The following is a 19,491-nucleotide window of genomic DNA, read 5'->3' as shown; positions in this document are numbered from 1 at the left end:
GATTCCAACGGCATGTAAACATATATGAATCGAAATTGATGGTATTTTACCCGAGAGCATTGAAGCTGATACTTAACGTTTCACCAATAACATCATTTTTTTAAAGAAATATAGCTTAAAACCTGATTTACAAATATTCTTTCAAGAGATTCTTGTTAATTTTTGCAGAGCTTTATTGACAATGAACGTTACTGTGTGATAACAGGTGGAAAATAATTTTTCATATTATGTATTATAAAATTCCACCGGGAGTAGGTTCTGGAGCTATTTGCTCCTTTTGCGTTACTCGGATTGGATTGCATTCTCTCATGCATCGATCCGGAGCCCTAGTTCCGACACGGCGCATACACCGCTGATTCCGACGCGGAGCGTACACCACTAAGTTTTGTATTATCTTTGTTTTGAGCTACACACGCTTCCCCACATTTCTCTCATTAATCCCGAAAATAGTAGTTTTTAAACACTTTACACATCAGTAAATTGTGAATTGGTCACTTCCTGCTGTTTTCCGGTGAGATTCTCATCAGCTCGTAGTGTGGATTACCCAGTGGTGCTACGATTTATGTGAGTCGTTGCCTGTGGCGGTGGTCCATCTTAGGACTTGGTTCGATTTTTCACCATTCGGTACAACGCACTTCATTCTACCCGGTTGGCGGCGGGCGTAGTGCCAAGTACAAATCGTTGCGCCGTGATTTTCGTGATCCTGGACACCGAAGCGGAAACGAAAATCCCTTTCAAGAGTGACGCGTGTTTTCTGTTAGTGGTTTGCAAATATCTTTCGATCGGCGTAGCTTGGGGCGCAAAAAACCCAAAAACTCAATTATCCTAGCTGAAGTTCTGCCGCCACCATCGCCTATCGTTCGAAGAATCAATTCCCGCATCAAATCTCGGCAATAAAAAGTGCCTTCCCTTTGGGGTTTATCAGACCATTCGCGCGATCCCCAGCAGCGCGTGAAAATGCCATTGATGTTCTGGTCGGTAGTGTTGGAAGAACAAAATGCATAGATAAAAAACAGCAACTGTAGTGACAAGCTGCGGCGTTCGTTTAACCAAGCGTAACCGCGCACGAATTGGATTCTAGTATCGAGAAAAGAAGCAGAAGAGACACCAAGAACACGTCTTATTAAAGCGCCAAATCATTGCGGCTTGTAAAATTCGGCACATGCACACTCCACGCGTGCGGCCATTTCTTGGTGAAATATTTCGTGCGCGCTTGTGTGTGGAAACCGCAAAAATCTCTTCGCTCCTGCTGGTTTCCCATCACCATCTCTCGCTCTTTCTCCGTTCGCCTCTGTCTCTCTCGCCATCGCCGTCGTTTGCATGAGCTCGCGGTTTCCGTCAGAGTCAAGGCAGGGAATTTGTGTGTAGTTTTTTTTTGCGTTCCTTTCGTTATTTTGCGCCAAGTAGAGTGCCGCCGGTTTTTATGCTCACTCTTGCCGCGTGAAGAACTACTGCTGGCCGTGCCGTCACACAGTGCACGAGTTTGCGAGTGATAAATGTTTTGTTGCTATTGTCGCGCTTCTCCGCTATTATCGGTTTGACGTTTCCATGGTGCGTTTGTGTGTAGGTGCAAGCGTGCATGCGTCCATGTGTGTGTGTGTGTGTGCGCGCGAGCCCAAAGGCGATCGATTTGGGGTTTTCTCTACACCACCACCGTACGAGTTGGCGGCGCACCGGTCCCGTGTTGCCGTACCGGAAAGGATTCAACTTCCGGTGGAACGTTCCAAGCCGGAGACCCGTTCATCTGTCACGCACGTTCTTTTCTTTTCTTCGGGTAAGTGCATCACTCTCCCCTATCATGGTATCGCATTTTCCTCTCGGCAAGCAACCGGCAGGCGCGCACATCATGGCCTTCTTCTCGTACGCACACACATGCACCGCACACGGTGCTATCGCAATTTTCGGCGATGATGGTGTGTGCTAGCGAAAAGTAAGCCTGCAACACCGGGAGAGGTAGCAGAACAGAAAAATAAAATTAAAAAAAAAAACAAAAAGCACACACAGAAAACTGGCCGCGCGTCGCGTGTGCCACATAGCGGTGCGGTTGGAACACAGTGGGAAATCAATCACAAAACCGGTGGCGGCGACACACGTTTACAACTGTACGGCTTACTACCCCTTCGCCCGGCACAGCGCAAGCTGTATGCGTGTGTGTGTGTGTGTGTGTGCATCTCGCTGCCGTATGCCAGCGCTACAGTTCTCCATTTCGAACACGAGAAATCAGTTCTCGGGGACCTTCTTCTCCCGGACGCGGTTCGTCTGCTTCTCGTCTGCTGTTCTCGTCTCATCTCGCCATTCATTTCGTCGCCATCCCCGGAGTTTACGCCGCAGGAAACGCGGGAGCATTCGTTGAGCGACGAAATAATCGCTAAGCGACGATGATGGGGGAGAAAAAAAAGGGCTGCTACGTTTCCACACTTGTGACAGCTTCCTCACGAAAACTCGCCGCCCGGTGTGTGTTAAATGTCTCTGCTGCAACCGCGCGGCCGCAATTGGGTTGCTGCGATTTTGCCATCGATGCCAACGTCGTCGGTCCGGCCCGCTCACTAAATGTCGCCTTTTTGCTCTCGCTGATATTGACCGGAAGGAATGTGACCGGTTTGGGAAAGTCGCCCGTGTGTGCCGGATCGTCCGTTCGGGCTGCTGCACCCATTGATCTGTTTTTTTTTGAAAATAATTTTATTATTCCCCCCCCCCCTCTCAATGTTTATTACACTTTATCGTTTTGCGGTGCAATTTCTTTGTACACCGCAATGGATCGTGCGATGTCAAAAGATGCATTGGGACAGGAAGGAGAACGCTGCTGCATCCTATCGATGAACATTTATCGAACCGCATCTTGGATGTTTTGTTCATCCACCACCACCGGGTTCGATGGCGGGTGAATAGGGCAACATTTAAATATTCGCCCACCAACAAAAAGATCACAAGACCCATCCGTCGTTCGACATTTCGTATAGATCCTTTTTTGGCTTGACAATTGCACACGTGGTGGTGGGGGGGGGGGTATCCCTTTCCTGCTGTAAAGGTGTGTGCAGTTGCTTCTCGTTTCGTCGGTTGAATGCAGCAGGGACGCATGCATATTTTGGGTGCAACCGTGTTAGCGCGATTGTTGGAAAACGGGAAAAAGTGTGCCACGTAGAAAAATGGTTTGCGATTATTTTCTCCAAGTCCCAGAGGGAATAGTGTAAAGAATCGATTCTCCCCAGCGGCCGGTTGGTGGTCTGCCAAACGAGGTACGAACAGCAGTGGGAAACCTTGTGCTTGTTGGGAACTATTGGATGTATTGATTTTAGAAGCCACACCGAGCGGGAAGGACCATTCTGGATGATTGTCACTTGTTTGTTGCGGTCATGCGAAGGAGAGGAGCGTTGTTCTGTGCTCACAATTCCGTATGTGGAAACCGTAGTATGGTTTCCCTCGCCCAACCCCCGGATTTGCACCATCTATACCCCGATATCCGGTCCGTAATGCCATAAGCTTAGCACAGATGCACCTCCACATTTCACGATGATGATCGTGCTGAAGGGAATCGATCGACGTCACGAGGCAACCGGGGGAGAAAGCCAGTTGCATGACCAAAATCAGCCATCTATACCGGTGTGATGAGGCAGATGGGGGGGGGGGGGGGGGAGGAGGGACACTTACCACGGGGTTCTTCCACGGGTCGATGTAACGGCGGCAGCAATGCACACACAACAGTACACAGTGAAAACATAAGGCGATAAGAGGATTTATTCCCTGCGTTTTTTTTTTACTTACAATCGTGCGTCTCATATTCCGGTTGCCCCTTGGACCAAACTGAGCCCCCTTGAGGAGTGTGGTGTGGTCATTGTCGTCGCTAACTTTGGGACACACGCGCGCGAGAAGGAAACCCGTCACGATGAATGCCGTTGTTTCATGTGCCTTCTTTCGCTTGATCCACTTTAACGGGCCAGGAATCTTTCGCGTACGAACGATATCAGCAAAATACCCACCACAATCGGTTGGGGGTTTCTTTGCCGTAAAGTTTTTCTCTCTTCCTTCCTGCTGGTGCTGCTTTCGCGGTGATCCAATTGCTTTCAGTGCATGCATGCTGTGCGCCTCCGTTTCCGATGCAGTCCGTTCCTTTGTTTCCAGCCGGCCGACATCATTTCCCCGGGATTCAAAGTGTCGAAAGGCGATAGGCAAAGGCTCTCGCTCTCCTCTTGGTAAGGGAATGCCGAGTTGCGTTCTTATCGCGCGTAACTCATGACGGATGTTCAACTTTTTTTGTTGTTTGTTACACGCCCGCCGCTCCACTCGGTGCAGTGATTGATTCGGGGGTTGCTACAAAACCCGGTGGAGGAATTCGGTGGCACTAAACACTTGTTTAGGTGTCACTGTGTACAAGAAGTTTTTTTGTTTTAAAATATAAACCAACCCACTAAGGGGGACAGTCCGGAACAAACCTCGGTCATAGCTTTTTTTTTCATAACTAAGCAACAATCTCTACGGCAAAACAGATTCAAAAGCGCGTTTGTAACAAAACTAAGCATGATTTGATGTTTTAGACATCCAGAGGGTGCCACTGTGTACAGTTTTTCCCAAATTTTAGGATCATTTTGGATCAATCTCTATAGTTGATCATGTTATTGACGACGATATGTGCCTAGATTTTGAATCCTAAGCATGTTAATAAACGCTTTGTTCGTTTCAAAAACACTAGAAAAAATTAAAACTGAATCTTAAAAAAAAATTTGCAAGAGGATATTTATATCTTTCATGTTAAATTTTTTCGTTTTTGATAATTGAATGATATTTTTGTTCTTAACATACAAATTACAGTATAGTAAATGTCTGAGTACGTAATTATATAATGTACTTTGTCAATAAATTGTATATAACTCAAGTTTGGTCATTTTTACCACGTTTTTACTAGTTATTTTAGCCCTTTCTTAGTCACGGTTAAGCTAAAGACAGTATATAATAAAAAAATCAGTTTATAAGCAATCGTTGTACTTTTTTACTTGAGTTCCTTTCTTATTATTGTATGAAATAAAAGTTATAGAACCTTCTTTATCAAATAAAAAAACATCAGAAGACCTTCATTATCAAATGTTATAAGGAAAAAATAATTAATCAAAAGATATCAAAAGCTTCACTATTAGTAGCTAGATTTAGAATTACTATGTTTCTACTACGTATTATCAATATTTTAGGGTAAAATAACATATTCAGATTTTATGTTTTCTAGAAGAAAAAATCTTTACTTTACTTTCACCTTGCAAAAATATGTGCTTCCTTCTCATGCAAATTTGATTACTACAAGCATGCAGATCTATATCTTGTTGTAGTAGTTTCTTATAGTTAGATTTTTCCTTCTATTACTTGGTAAAATCTTTGTAACTGCCGAGTAAATATATACTAATTTGAATCAAAAGAGTGTTATTCTAGATCTGGAAAGTAACCCAGAAGGGTTACAACACAGCAAAGATATCTATCAATCATATGAATTTATTCAATGGTATGACCATAACCAATAAAATACACAAAAAGTCATGTTAATGATTAAACATAAAATTGTACCTTTGTATTTGGTTTTGTATTAAAACATAAAAACAAATGTTAAAAAAAACAAAGAAAAATCATATTTTTCTATGAAGACAGTTTTCTTATTATATTAAGACAAATTTTCCAGCATCCTACTCTGAATATCATAGCATAACAGTAGTGTAAATGTGAATGTCAATATTGTAAAATGCTTGGGAGAAAGGTTGAAAAATACTTTCTACGAATCATATTCACATTTCAGGCATTTATGCTTATAAAACGGTTCAGTGACGGTAAAGCTCTTTCGTATCAGTATCTCTTTGTACAGTTTTGTTCGCTAGTTTTGGTTTTACAATTTCGAAAAAAAAATTCAAAACCATTTTTAACATATTTGAGATTCAAAGTGACGAACGACAAAAAAATGACTAAATGAAAAGGGCTTATGACCGTCCTTGCCCCTACATCCAACCGGCTTTTGGAAAGGTTTTGTACGATCTTTATGGCTCGCTGTTAGCTTATGCTATGCAGCTTATGGCACAAAGAATATTTAAAAATCAATTGCATGAATTCGCTTGTAAAATATGTAGTATAAATAAAAAAACGTTAATGTTCCAAGCGTTTCTCATATCTCTAACAAACGTTCACAATGTGCTTGATCGTATCACTTGTCGGTATCACACATTTTGAATGCCGAGATATTATTTGCGATACCCATGATAAGGTTAGTGAACCACCGTTTTGTGTTTACAAAAGCCATTATCATGTTCGCGACCAGTTGCTGCCACGATGTTATCGATAATGTAATCGCGAAAGACGCGAGCATGTAAAATCCAAACTTTGACAGACTGTCGAATTGTGCGTCATACGGGCTTTTTATTTCCCCTGTCTGTCTGTACCGGAGATTGTATTATTTTCTGTGATATTATTAACTTCTAGAAGCCCGTGTTTAAAGTTGTGTTTTTGCAAAAGTCATTTTTTTGGTCCGAAAACCGGTTAAATACGTTTTTGCTTTACAACGTACTTCCAATGCATTTAGTCTACACACAAGATTCTAGGCAATAGATTGTCTCAGAGTTCTGTGGCTCTTGCTGGCTTTGGTTATTCAGCATGATCTCGCCTCCATGAGGCCTTTCGACTGCATGCATGCATTCATATGCTGGATACGACGATGCAAAAGTTGCTTTTTTACGTTTCGGTTTCCGTTGCCTTTTTTGTCGATCATCATCTCGATCATACCATAACCCAGAACAAACACATATGTACTACTAGCTCTGTCTCTCTTGTTTTCTCCAAGTACTACGTATTTCTGCAGTCCACGTGGATCTGCCGTTGGGCATCAGCTTTCGGACGTCGTTTTTTGCCTTTCTCTTAACAAGTTCTTCTCATTACCGTCGTTCACGATCGAAGTTCATGCGTCTGCGTAGCAACTGCTGTCCACATGTGCGAGTTTGGGAAACATTTGTCGCATTTTTTTTTTAAATTTCTCATCATACTTGTGTGGTTCTGCGGCATCTTTTATATTAATGTACAGTATTCTTAAAACAGTTAAAGTAAATCCAATGAAATGCTTTATGCGAGTTCACTGTGAAGTATAGCAAATTTTAACGCTTCTTTTCTGCACATGTGCAGCGATATGAGAAAACTAATTCAGAACGCGAAACCTTTACCGTCCCGGCCCTTCCTGTTGCCGCTGTTTGTGGCCCCTGCTGCTGCACTATCATTTGTCGCAATCGTGTCCTCACTCCGCGGTTTGGTACGAAATTTGCTCCGTTGGTCTCTTTTTCCGAGCTCTGGTGCTTTTTTTTTCACGCTACCTTTCGTGCCCTTTTTCGTTCCGTGTGTGCCGCCAGCGTGTTTTGCGACTGTTGCTGATGCTGTTCTATGCTGCCGTTTCAATACCAACCCAACATTGGGATGTTTCTCCTCTCGCTCAGTGCTTCCCTTTTTGGCTTTGGGTTTTACGAGTCGCCGAGTCGGGTGAGTTCATGTAACGGTATTAACTTGATGCTGGCTCAGCCGCGAAAGTCGCTATACACTTGCCGCCCCGTCTCGATTATGTGTGCGTTTGTGTTCCTTGTTTTTTTTTGTTTTGCACATGCCATGCGACACGCATTCCACGTGCTACCTTGTACGCATGAGGTTGGTACGCGGATCCAGGCAAAACTCCCGACCAGACCCGCCACCAGCGATGGAACGGCGCTGACTGGATCTCACATAACTTAACCGATTCCTATTCCCATCCGGCCGTACAGGTTCTTGGGTTGAGCTGGGGACCAAAAGAAAAAAAAAGAAGACACCACACACACGCAAACGCATTCGTGCGTACGATGAAATCGGGAAATGGAGCAGCATGCGTTTACCCGCCACACACCACCATTGCATTCGATGGTGGTTCTTCTGCTGGTGGATCACCTACCCACCAGCGTGTTTGGGTGGCACATATGCTTCCTGAACCCGGACGTCGTTTCATGAAGGGAGGAATATGTTTCGCAACGGCGGGAAACCGAGCGATTCGAACAATATGTCGTCCAATGGCCGTGCCGAATTTTTATGATGGCCTATTATGTGTGGTGCGTTATACTTTTTATTGCCAAAGGACTCTCGATTCTTCGCGGAAACAACACAAGTGCTCTCGGTAGTGTGCTGTTCGGCCGGTCGTGTTGGAGCGGGAATGCACACACGAGGAAAGTTGTGCGCTGTGTGATCAATGCTTTGGTATTGAACGTTTTCAATTGTATTTTTCATGGATTTTTTTTCGTGTGAAACAAGAATTGAGTTAAACACTTTTTAATGTATTTAATTTGTTTCATTCGTTTCTCTATTTTCAAATTTCATATGGCTTTCTATTCTGAAATCGATTATTACCCATCATGCATTCAGCGTGTATATTATTCTTCCGAGATAAAATCGTTTTTCAGATGATTTTGTATGCAATCGATATAAAAATAATATCGATTTATTTGTGCTACTTCACAAACAACAGCAACAGCAGGTCGGTAACCACTCGGGAAGCGAATTGGTTGGGTGTTGGGGATTTTCTTTTTACAAATTAAATTACATCGCAGCTTATCTCGATACCCGTGCGATGATACGACGGTTCCTTCTCCGCTACACAAAACCTGAGCGAATTAATTCACCTTGCGTGTGCCTGCCACTGCCCCGTAGCAAATTCCTTTCTTTTATTGCAATTCCACCCTGGTGGGGTGGGTTCAGTGCGCCGCAGCTTCGAGGATGTTTGCTTGAAATTGATTGATGTTTTAATGTGTTGTAGATTAGATACTAATCCAAATTTTATCCTGTTCCTTCCTATTTTGACACGTACTTTTCTTTCCGTTTTCTTCCAGACGAATTAACCCTCGATCCATCCCAAACAAGACAATCAACGGTGTGGCCGCCGCCGACCTCAATATCAGCCTCTGGTGGTGGTAGTGGTTGTAGTGGAAGTGCTTTTAGCCCCCTGCTAAAAAAAAAATCGTCAGCCATCCATAAACATACACCTGCTTACCAAAAAGTGCACAGCCTCACCTACAAAACAAAACCAACCGATCGAAAGCAAACCCAAATCCGCCAAGGAACCACCGCTCTAGGGACTATTTGGTGCTTTAAGGAGAGCGTCTGTTAGAATAAGGAAACAAAAAATGCCCCCTCGGGCATAAACAAGCGAGTAGCCAAAGACAAATACGTGCGTCCGGTGAAAAAGAGAGAGAGTGAGCTTTCGCGCTCGACGAAGGTGTATAGATGAATTAAGTATTCATCGCGTATTGCAACATAATTGAATCTTTTTCCATCTAGTTTCATCCCGAAATGTGGCGCTTTTTCGCTTCCGGTTTTCCCCTCGAGTCCAGAGTTCCCCCGTGTAGAAAGCTCCGTTTCCGCGTTGCTCGTGACAACCACACGAAAGCGCTCACTTCAATCACGTATCTCTTCTCCGCATGCTACGTTAGCTTGCGGGCAAACAGCTGCTTGTCATTAAACCCAATTTTGATGCCATCTACGAATTTGTTTTTTTTATGCTCCTCTAACACACCATCATCTCAAAAACCTGCTTATTCTCCTCGAGTTTAGCCTGGAAGGAAGGAATGAGAAGGATGTTTGGCGTGAAGTAAATTAGTTTTATAGCCGGCAAGTTCTTCCTCGATTGGTGGGCACGGTGGGCTGGAATTGAGAGCGTTTACATATGAACGTAAACCTGTACAGCACAAACATTTCGCGAAACATTTAAAGATCTCATGATTGAATCGGGAATGGATGAGTAAAAAAAAATAATTCTTCGATATCATCCACCCTTGATGGAACGATTTTCCAGCTTTTGCTTCGGCGTAGTTGTTGTGCGAAACTTTCTCCCCAAGAAGCCGTGCGTTCCATCGGAAGGAAACAATTAGTGTTGGACGAAGGATGTTATAGGAACTGTTGACGCTTGCATTTTGTTTTCGCAAGTTTTTTTTTATCATTTAATTGTTGCTTTTACGTGCCGCGAAACTAAGAGGAGGTACACTTTTATGGAGGGTTTTTGTAAATTTTTGCTTTAATTTTTATATACGCAAGCTCACACCTCCAAGAACACATAACGTAATCCGGCGCGCGCGCTGGTGATGATATTGGAGCGCAATTTTCCGCATCATCAAATTTTCCCCGGCTTTTCCTACCGGGGAAAAGAGGGTAAATGTCACTGACCGTGTAATGATGGTAGTAATGGGACTGGAATTTTTCGAAGTTGATCCCTTCCCCCTGTCGGAATGTTTTTCCGCTCTGGAAAATGGAAGCAAAAGCGCTTTTCTCACTGTGCTGTTAAAAAAGCGTTTGGAGCGCCCATCGTTTAAGTGGTAGAAAGAATGGAAGTTCTAGCAGATATCTGTAGAGCAACAGCAGTGAACAGGGAAAAAAAAATATCAAAAAACTTTTTACTTATCCCCTTCCCGGTCGATTCCACCCACAAGTTGAAGGGAAGAAAACGCACCCAAATCGGGATTCTGCTACACTTGTCAACCATCTAGGCCTCTCGTCGGCCTAGACCGTTCGATGACTTTTGTTAGATGGCGGGAGAGTGTGAGTGGAGTTGGTGGTGGTGGATTTACTTTTAATTTATTTAATCCATCTTGGGCGATGACATCGTTCGGGAACTCGAGAAAGGCTTTCGAACTCTTCCGGAATGTTTTCTCGGGGCATTTTGTGTCGAATTTTTAGGACCGCTTTTTTATGTACCTTTTCCCAACGAGAAGGCCGACCACCGGGTTGGTTAGAAAAGAAACATGATATAGGGGTGTAGGGATCGAGCGACGCGGGATGAGTTGTGGTGTTGTAGGAGCGTATTTGAGCTAGCTTTGCCGCGTTAACGTGCACAAGGATAAGGAAGCTGGACAGGAGGAGAAAAGTCACTTTAGCTTAGTATTTCTAGGGATGATTTTAATTAATCAACTTTAGCCCACTCCCGGTTTGAGCCCGTTTTTCCGGTATCGCTTTATTTTTCATCCATTATATGTGATGATGATGATAATAATATTCGCTGTTTGATGTGGAGTTAAAGCGGAACATCAACAACATATATCACCTTCGTTGAATAAGTTTCCTGTTTCTCGCCCCAATATTATCTGCCCGTTGTTTCGTCACCTCACTTTAAAGCCTAACCAAACTCTCGCCCCAAACCTTCTAGAAACCCCCCGCTCAGTTCTTCAAACGTATCACGAAAGAGGGCCCCGCATCGAGCGATTGTGTGGAAGTGTTGTTAGTGAAGTAAAGATTAAAAAGAAAGAAGCAAACAAAAAAGTTGTGCAGTAAAAACTTGTCCGCTTCCCTTCGCGACGACCGCGCGCATCCTTACCGGGCTTTCGGTAAACGTTTTTTGTCCCGTAGTGCAGTGTGTATAAAGCAGCCAAAATAACCTCCTTCGAAGCGACCACCATTGACACATTCGCCGAAATGGAGGACGTCAAAATGGGCATCAACTTGTCCGATGATCCGGCGGTCACCCTCACCATTCGACTCATCATGCAGGGAAAGGTAGGTTTGTCCAAGTGCTAGTAATTTGCTGTTGCTGTGCCGCCGGTGGCGTGCTGATTTCTAAATCGTAACTATTTACCATATTGACTTGTGCAGCTCAATCACTGCTGTTGTTTCACGTAGGGGTTTGGGTCGGTTTCAAAGTTGTAGTAGGTATTTTTATACGATATTAATCGTTACAGTAAAACAGCTTATCTGTTGTGTTATTTTAAAATTAGCAACGAAATGATGTCCATCATTTCTTCTGGAAGAGAATTACAGTTGATGATTCTGTTGTCTATTTTAATTTTAAGCAAATTGTCGATGCAAAAACGCATCGTTTTATTAAGGCAGAATCCATGATCAGGTGTGTTGTACGACGTAACATATCTTGTATAGGTTTAAAACGTTATTCAGCTCTGTTCTGTTCGCTAGCAAAAGTGATGGATTTGCTTTTTCGTGCATGCGAACCGAAGCGTTAAGTTGCAAACAACTGACAGAATAGAAAAAATGCTGGAAAAAGAGCGTTTCAAGGAAGTCATCCTTCGATTATCGCCCGTCCCATCCTTCGGACGCGTGCAGCAGCAGCCACAGACAGGAAGCAGCAGCAGCATCAGAAGCAGCAAGCGCGTGGTCGAGGACGCGTTGCAAGTATCCTGCACCGGATCCTCGACCACCGCGCGTGGCTGAGTGTGTGTATGTGTGTGTGTGCGCGCTGGGAAGCCTCCGTTCTTTTCATTTGGCAGCTGTGGAGATTCTGCCAGCCCAGCAGAAAAAAGAAGGCTCTTTAATTATACAGCACTTGAAGTAGTGCGAGAGATGTGCGCTTGGTGTACCGCACGCAGAAGCAGCAGCAGCAGCAGTAGCGAAGAGTATCGGCCTGCTTTGCCACCTTTCAGGGATTCTCGTTCTTGCGTCGGGACCCTCCGGTTTAGCTTTTCCTGCATGCCAGAGGGGCCGCGCTCTCGGGCACTTACTTGCCGGCGAGGGTCCTTCACGATTTCCGCGCCACTCGTGAACACGCGAGTGAGCGTGAGAGAGAAGCATAATGAGCGAGAGCTACCATCATACCACTCTCTCTCTCTCTCTCTCTCTCTCTCCCTCTCAGCTCTGTGGTGTATATGTTTTATACATATTCCGGCGCAATAGAGGGCAAACGAGAGCAGTTGTGTCCCCTCACCCAGTGGAAGGGGAAAAGGGACGAAAGGGGTGGGTGTGGGGTTAGGGGAGACCCTTAGTCCTGTGGTGGTGGTGGTGCTGCTGCTGCTGCTCCTATCATCAGGTTCATCATTTTCATGATCATCGTCGAGCCATCAAAAGGATTCTTTTCCGGTCCTTTTTTTTCTTTCTTTCTTTCTTTCTTTTTTTGCTTCTGCCCCTTTTGCAATCCATCCATCGGGCAGGGGAAGTCCATCATGAGGCAGTGGGAGCGAATCGAAAGAACGATAAAAAACAAGGACAAGGGCCACACGAAACTCCTCCCCCACCCCCCCCCCCCCACCCCCCCTGGAAAATGAGAGTGAGATGTCCCTGTTTCACTTTCATATCCACTCGCTCACGTTTTTCGGTCGATTCGTGCGTGGGTGAGGCATCGGGAGCGGGTATATCATTGCTCAGCTCAAGAGTTTATGCATGTTTGAAAGGTAGAAATCCCCGAGCAGAAAAAGGGTCCTCCTCTCGACGTCGTCGTGGTCGTTCCCTTCTGCCTTCCTGCCTGCCTGCCGGCTGCCTGGAACACCGACGAGTTAGGGGAGTCTGTGATGATGATTATGATGTGCGGGTGGCTGCTGCTGCTGCTTTCGGTGATGGAAGACAGGTTGGCTTTTGCTTAGAGGCAGTAAATTGTCGGATGCTTTTACCAGCATTCACATTGCGCTCCCCAGGTTGGATGTTTTGCGAATATTTCGGCTTCGATTTGCAGTCGATTGGGGTGTGCTGGAGGTTTTAAAGTTATGTTTGAACTGAATTGCGTACATTGCCACTGGTGTTATTGAAAACGATATGCAATTTCGATTCAGGTTTGCGCTGTGGGCGGTATTAAGATTTCTCTGTTTTTATTCATTTTAAGCTTCCTGAAGGGGTGTGTGTCAAAAATTGTACACTCGAATGGTACTAATATACTCTCGTGAAATTCTAAATAGGCCAATTTATGCGGCTATTATGATTTCTATGTGATTTTGACAGTTTAATCACAAGAAAGTCTATCAAATCTTTCACCTGCTATCTACTAGCTTTAATTTATCCTTCAGATCCTTTATTTTTACCTGTCAAATGAAGCCAGGATCAATCCTACTCTCGTAATCAATGCAATAGCTTCCTTACCATCGTGCACAAAGAAACATGCTTCTATCTGAATATGGGCATGCTTCTACTAGCTCGTCGTAACATGTACATGTCCTTTTATGGTGTGGAAATTAATATGGACGCAAGCAGCGCTTAATCGCTTCAGCGCTCAGCTCGAGATGCAATCAATCGCATGTTTCAACAAAAACTTCATTTCATAAATATGCATTTGCGCAGAGAGAGAGAGAGAGAGAGAGGAGCATCGTTCAGTCGTCATCATCCCCATCGGATTGTTCGGTGGATGTGCGCTAACGGGCACCTCGGAACTTTGGGAACTGTGCGCTAGAAAACTGCGAAACACATTGCAAAGCATAATCTCTCACCCATGTAGGGCGAACCAATTGCGATCGTGATACAACGAAAGCTGATACTAATTCGCGCACGCTTTCGTCCACTTTTTTTATCGTGGTTTCTTCCGCGATTTGATCCATCGATCGGGCGCCATCCATTCGTCCATAAATTGTGCCACCAATGATGCAGACGCTTCTGACGGTTTCAGTTGCCAGATGGGAACACGCTCCATGAATCATATTCCAAACTTCACTGGTGTCGCAACTCTGCCCGATAATCTTCTGGGACGTTCCTTTTTTTTCTTTCTGTTTTTGTGATACGGATCATCACTTGGTGATGCTGATGAATGTGCAATAGTGTGCTGCCAAACAAGCGGGTAGGTCGGCTTATAAATGCCGCTTGCGGTAGGACGATAAATTTTCTTTCCACCCGGTCCAAGTGCGAATGTCGCTTTGTTTCCACCATCAGCAGCGTCATCATCATCATCATCATCGTCGTCGGGCTCTAGTGTATGGCGTACCACCACGGCGAAGGTTAGTTGGATCAAAGCCGCGTGTGCCGGCCCAACAACGGTGAACCATTTTGCGTGTGTTGCAATCACCGGGTAAGGGAAATGCCAAATACATGCGCTTTGGTTTGGCTTGGTTCTAAAATTAAATCTAAGGACTATTCCGTTAATTAGTCGTATGGCCAGAAAAAAGTCCCCCTACTCTAGCGCGTTCGAGATGACTGATGCGGCGGGTTTTGGATGCCTCTGTTTGCCTGCCCGGCTGCGTGTGACGTTGGTTTGGGAGTGTGGCCTGTTAGTAGCCCCCTGGCGTTTTGCTGCGGAGCTGTTTTTATTTCGTTCCTCATGATGAAAAATGCTGTGTTTTCATATAAGTAAATATGTATACGTCGTGGCGCACCTTGAGAGATGAAACCAAATGCTTCCTCCATGCCATGCCCAGGGTAAACACCACTTTTGCTCTTCAGTCTGCTCTTCTGACCGGCATTTGACCCGTATCGTTATGTGCAATGGCGTCGAGACAGCGTGATCTTCTCTCGGTTTACTAAATGCAGCGAAGAAGGTAGCATTTCTCGGGTCTCTTAACATGCACTGTCCGCCGTAGTGACGTTGAATTAATACGTCGCTTGAACTAAAGGTCGAGAGGAAAGAAGACTTCTGTCTGTCAAGGCGTGCCGCCAAAAAGGTCCTCCCTAACGATACTCCCATTAGAACCCCCCGGTCTAGACATGTGCAGTGCAGAATGCGATTTCGGGGTGTTTTAGAATGCATGTGCACTTTTGCATGCCACCTTTAAAATGAATGCGGTGGCACAAGCGGCATTAGAAGGAGACAGAGAGTGGCGATATATATGTGGGAGAAAGAACGAAATGATATTTTGAGTTTTAAATCTTTTGTTGCCGAATAAAACACAGCAAAAATGCCACTATTCTGCTGCGTTTCCTTGAGCAACGATGCGGTCAGTAAATTCTAATTAGATGCCAGTGGAATGCGCTGTCCTGCGGGGTGGAATGTTCCGATCACCACCACCACCCTTTCCAACTAAGGGCGAGACACACCGATTTTTCGAGGTGTTATGTGGAGCTGATCGTTCCGCTACGTGAAGAGATTTTTGGCTCACGATGAGAGGCGCCGGTGTGCAGTTCGCATTCGCTGACGTGCCGTGATGATGGTGAAAGTTTGTGTCAAGGCAATCGTGAGCGGTGTGATTTATGGTTAATTAAATTAATTGAATTGCACGCCACGCTGCAGAGTTCTGTCTGTCTTCGGGGTTTCTCCTTGTTCTCTCGAAAAGCCAAAAGGACACACACACACGGAAGAGTGCTGCTATTTTCACTGTTTCTCATGAGCACGTATATTTCGAAATGTCACTTCGCAATACGCTACAAGTGAATGATTTTGCCGGTTCAAATTGGATAGTAATATATGTATAATATAATTATGCTTTATTTACGCGACGGCATTCTTCGGTTTTGGAGATGATTGATAGTGCTGATTATCTGGACGGTTTAGCAGCTGCAGAGTAATATGGGTGGGGGCCGCGCTGGGTTCACCTGTCACTGCAAAGTAACATCGTGTCACAACGACAGAAACGCGCGCGCACGTCAAAAACACAACACCGTCTTTCAACAACAACGTGCCTTTGGCCTGTCGCCTGCAGACATTTTAAATTCCCTGAGCTTTTTTACACGTGCAGCAGCACCGGTAAGACGCAACTCTCCGTTTGTTACAACACCCGTTCTCGTGTTGTGCCTCGTTTTACATGTACATTTTTCTGCTCTCTTTTCTAAGAGGATTGCAAGCGCGTATGCTTCGGATATTTGTCTGTTTTTTTTTGTTGTTTTTGCATGTGACAAAATAATACCACCAGCAGAGACCGGGTCGTGAATGGAAATTAATTATTTAAATTGTTACATGTTCCCAATGGATTGGTAGGACGCATATTTTCATGCAGATTTTAATTCAATTTTTTCAAAATTGAAATCTGTTTAGGTTGAAGTCGTAAAAATTTATCCATATTTCATTGGACGCTTCAACACAATAACACAATTGTAAACAACCATGTGTACCATGTAATGGATTTGCTCTAGGATTACTGCCAAACATTTTTGCTTGATTTTGCACTAATTGTTATTGTGGTTTACCTTGCTAAATTCCAAAAAGCGGCTTATTTCACGATGTGAGAATTTCTAAGCCGCTATAGTTGTTTCGTATAATTCCATTAATGTTGGTATGGACGCGATATTTTTTACAAATGTGTAAATGGCAAGCGATTTACAACGACCAAGCGCGCGTTTTAATGTAGTGCTTTTGTTTCTGGTCGCTGGCGCTGTCACTTTTGTTCGTGTCAAACGCTGATGTGCTTAATTAAATTTTGTAAATTTCCCAGCTGAGTATGTGATGGTTTCATGACTTTTCCGCCGTTGACTGATTTCTGTTCAGCAGCAGGCACCGATGGTGGTGTGTGCGGTGTGATATATAATAATAACACCCTTTCGCCAATCTCGGCCGCAATGGGAGTGGGTGGAAGGCTTGCGCCGCGCAACCACCGCTTCGTACTTCTCTTCCGTTGGCTCACTAAAAGGTGGGCACATTTTTACGGATTCACTGTCAATTGAATTACTGAAAAGCTGGCATGTGATTTTTGCAACAATCCTTTCCAATTTAAGGAACGTGAGCGTGTGTGTCACACAGCCCCAGAGTGGTGGGATTCGTTATCACTTTAAATACGTTGCTACTGGAAGCTACCGATCGAAACCGTTTCCTGTTGCTTGTTAGCCAGGACACAATCGAAAGAGGAAAAGAGACACGAGAGAGTGGCTCGTAATTAAATCTAATGTGTCGTGTAACCGGTGGTGCAAATTAAAATTGAAAAATTCAATTTCATAAACGAATTACCGTTTCTGCTTATAGAGTGTCTAAATAATTTTACTCTATGTAGCTTTTGATCGATCACGCTTGCGAACACGCTTATTACTACGTTTATGGAAATTTTACCTCGACTTGTTACTGCAGGTGGAAAATTATTTCAATTCAAATTAATGTGTATAAATCACGTATTTTTGGTTAACAGATACGTTGTTTTTGAATTTAATAATATCATAATTTATTTAAAAATTAAAAAAGAAACATAAATAAAAATCAGTTAAAATTTAGTTACTCCCGATTTCAAATGTTTGGAAAAAATGTTTAGATTTCAAATTGTCTCGACAAATCATTATCGATCGCAATGCTCCTCGCCTGGAAACAAGCGCTTCCTCCTGTGGTCCCCAATTATATTCACGAGCTATTTCCACGCCATTTTGCTCGATTCGTACTATCGATGAGAATGTCCTTTTACAACCGAAGCTCCTCCCTCCTCAGTTCAATTCTGCGTCGCGAACCCTCCGATGTACAATATTTGTACTTCGTTGATAAGAATCGGCGCCCAAATTGACGAACAGCGAACTGAGTGTGCTGGCGAGTGGAAACATCGATAGCACCGAGATTTGCCGATGCTTAATTGAATTGGATTCATTCTTCTCATAATTGAAAAGTTCATTCCGATCGATTTCAAGCCACCGGGGGGAAGGTTGGGCGCAGAACGGAAAAAGCGGGGTGGCATTTACGAAACGGTTCGGCTCATTTCCATGCTCCAGTGCAGATCCATGCTGCCACCCGGGGGAGCACAGGTTTAACATCCCCTTTGGGATGAGATGTGCTATCTCCTGTTGGTTTTTGCAGCTGGTTTTCGTACAAATCACCGAGCAACCCGGGGTTTACTCAAGGCAACTTCCGTTCGGCGTGTGAGTGTGAGAGATGGTGCAATGATTATGTTTCCCTCCATTTTCACAGACTGAAAGGCAAATGTTGGCTGAGTTGATTTGGGCACACTGTGTTTGCGGGAGTAAGCCCGATATGTAGCGACGCGATCGTTCCTTCCACGTTCGTTAGCCGTCGTCAGGATGTCATGTGTCGAACGCATGATATTTGTTGTTGAACTGGTTCGAAAAATAATGATATCGTGTTTTCATAGTCGACGTTCGCCTAGCCCATAACTGGCTGCGATTGGAGCTCTTTCGCAGGAAGAAAAAAAAAGACGCTGGAAAGATAATTAGCAGAAAGAAAGAATTTGCACTCATTCCCATTTTCCGTATCGTTCGCAATCGCAAAACCGTTCGATGATGTTGAGATGATTTAACCTGTTCTACTGGTTCACTCATTAACGGGGGATCAAGAATACTTCCTTGGGTGGGTTTCGTCTGCGTCTGCCTTTTTAGCTCCTTTTCGCAGGATGATATTTTCCGATTCCGTGATGATGATGGGCTTTTCTTTCACGGAGCAACACAAAACAGCCCACCGTTGGGCAAACAGCACCATTGGCCGGAGTTGTATCAGAGCAATTCGAAAACAATCAACTAATTGCTTTTCTGGAGAAAACTCGCTCTAAGCTAACGGATAAAGCTGTGTTGTTTGCTGCATTGCATTACAGGTGGCTTGTGGATGTTCCGGAAAAATTAACCTATATTTGTTCAGATTCCGGAAACGAAACGGCATTCTTTTGATGAAACAATTTACTAAACGATCGTTTTTCCTGTGCATTCTCTTATCCTTTTTTATCGCCCGGCTTATGATATCATATCCATTGCAAAGAGTTGTGCTCATATTGATCGTACAGTATTTTTATTCTGTATTCCGATATTCGTTTGTACTGCTGTTCTCCTTGTCAGAGAGCAGCGATTGATTTAAATTATTAATATACTGATATTTGCTGAGCAAAATTACGCTTCTGGACTAAGAATTAGTTGGTTTATTTGTTATGCACGTGCACAACAAACTAATCGCTATCCGCCCGGTAGGAGCAAGCTTTGTTTCTTCTACCT

At 44.1% G+C, this 19,491-nt stretch overlaps 1 protein-coding gene across 1 annotated transcript in view; it reads left to right on the top strand.

The window, feature by feature from the left end:
- LOC128726249 (poly(rC)-binding protein 3) overlaps nucleotides 1–19,491 on the top strand; it is a 107,176-nt gene that overhangs the window by 49,303 nt on the left and 38,382 nt on the right. The window contains exon 2 of the mRNA XM_053820046.1: nucleotides 11,162–11,508. Within this exon, the coding sequence (XP_053676021.1) occupies nucleotides 11,428–11,508 (81 nt within the window). The 5' untranslated portion in view covers nucleotides 11,162–11,427. The remainder of the gene's footprint in view (nucleotides 1–11,161; nucleotides 11,509–19,491) is intronic.

Source organism: Anopheles nili, chromosome 3, assembly GCF_943737925.1.
Source record: "Anopheles nili chromosome 3, idAnoNiliSN_F5_01, whole genome shotgun sequence".
NCBI classification, from domain to species: Eukaryota; Metazoa; Arthropoda; class Insecta; order Diptera; family Culicidae; genus Anopheles; species Anopheles nili.
The sequence above is the reverse complement of the archived record's forward strand: the minus strand, read 5'-3'. Positions and strand labels throughout refer to the sequence as shown.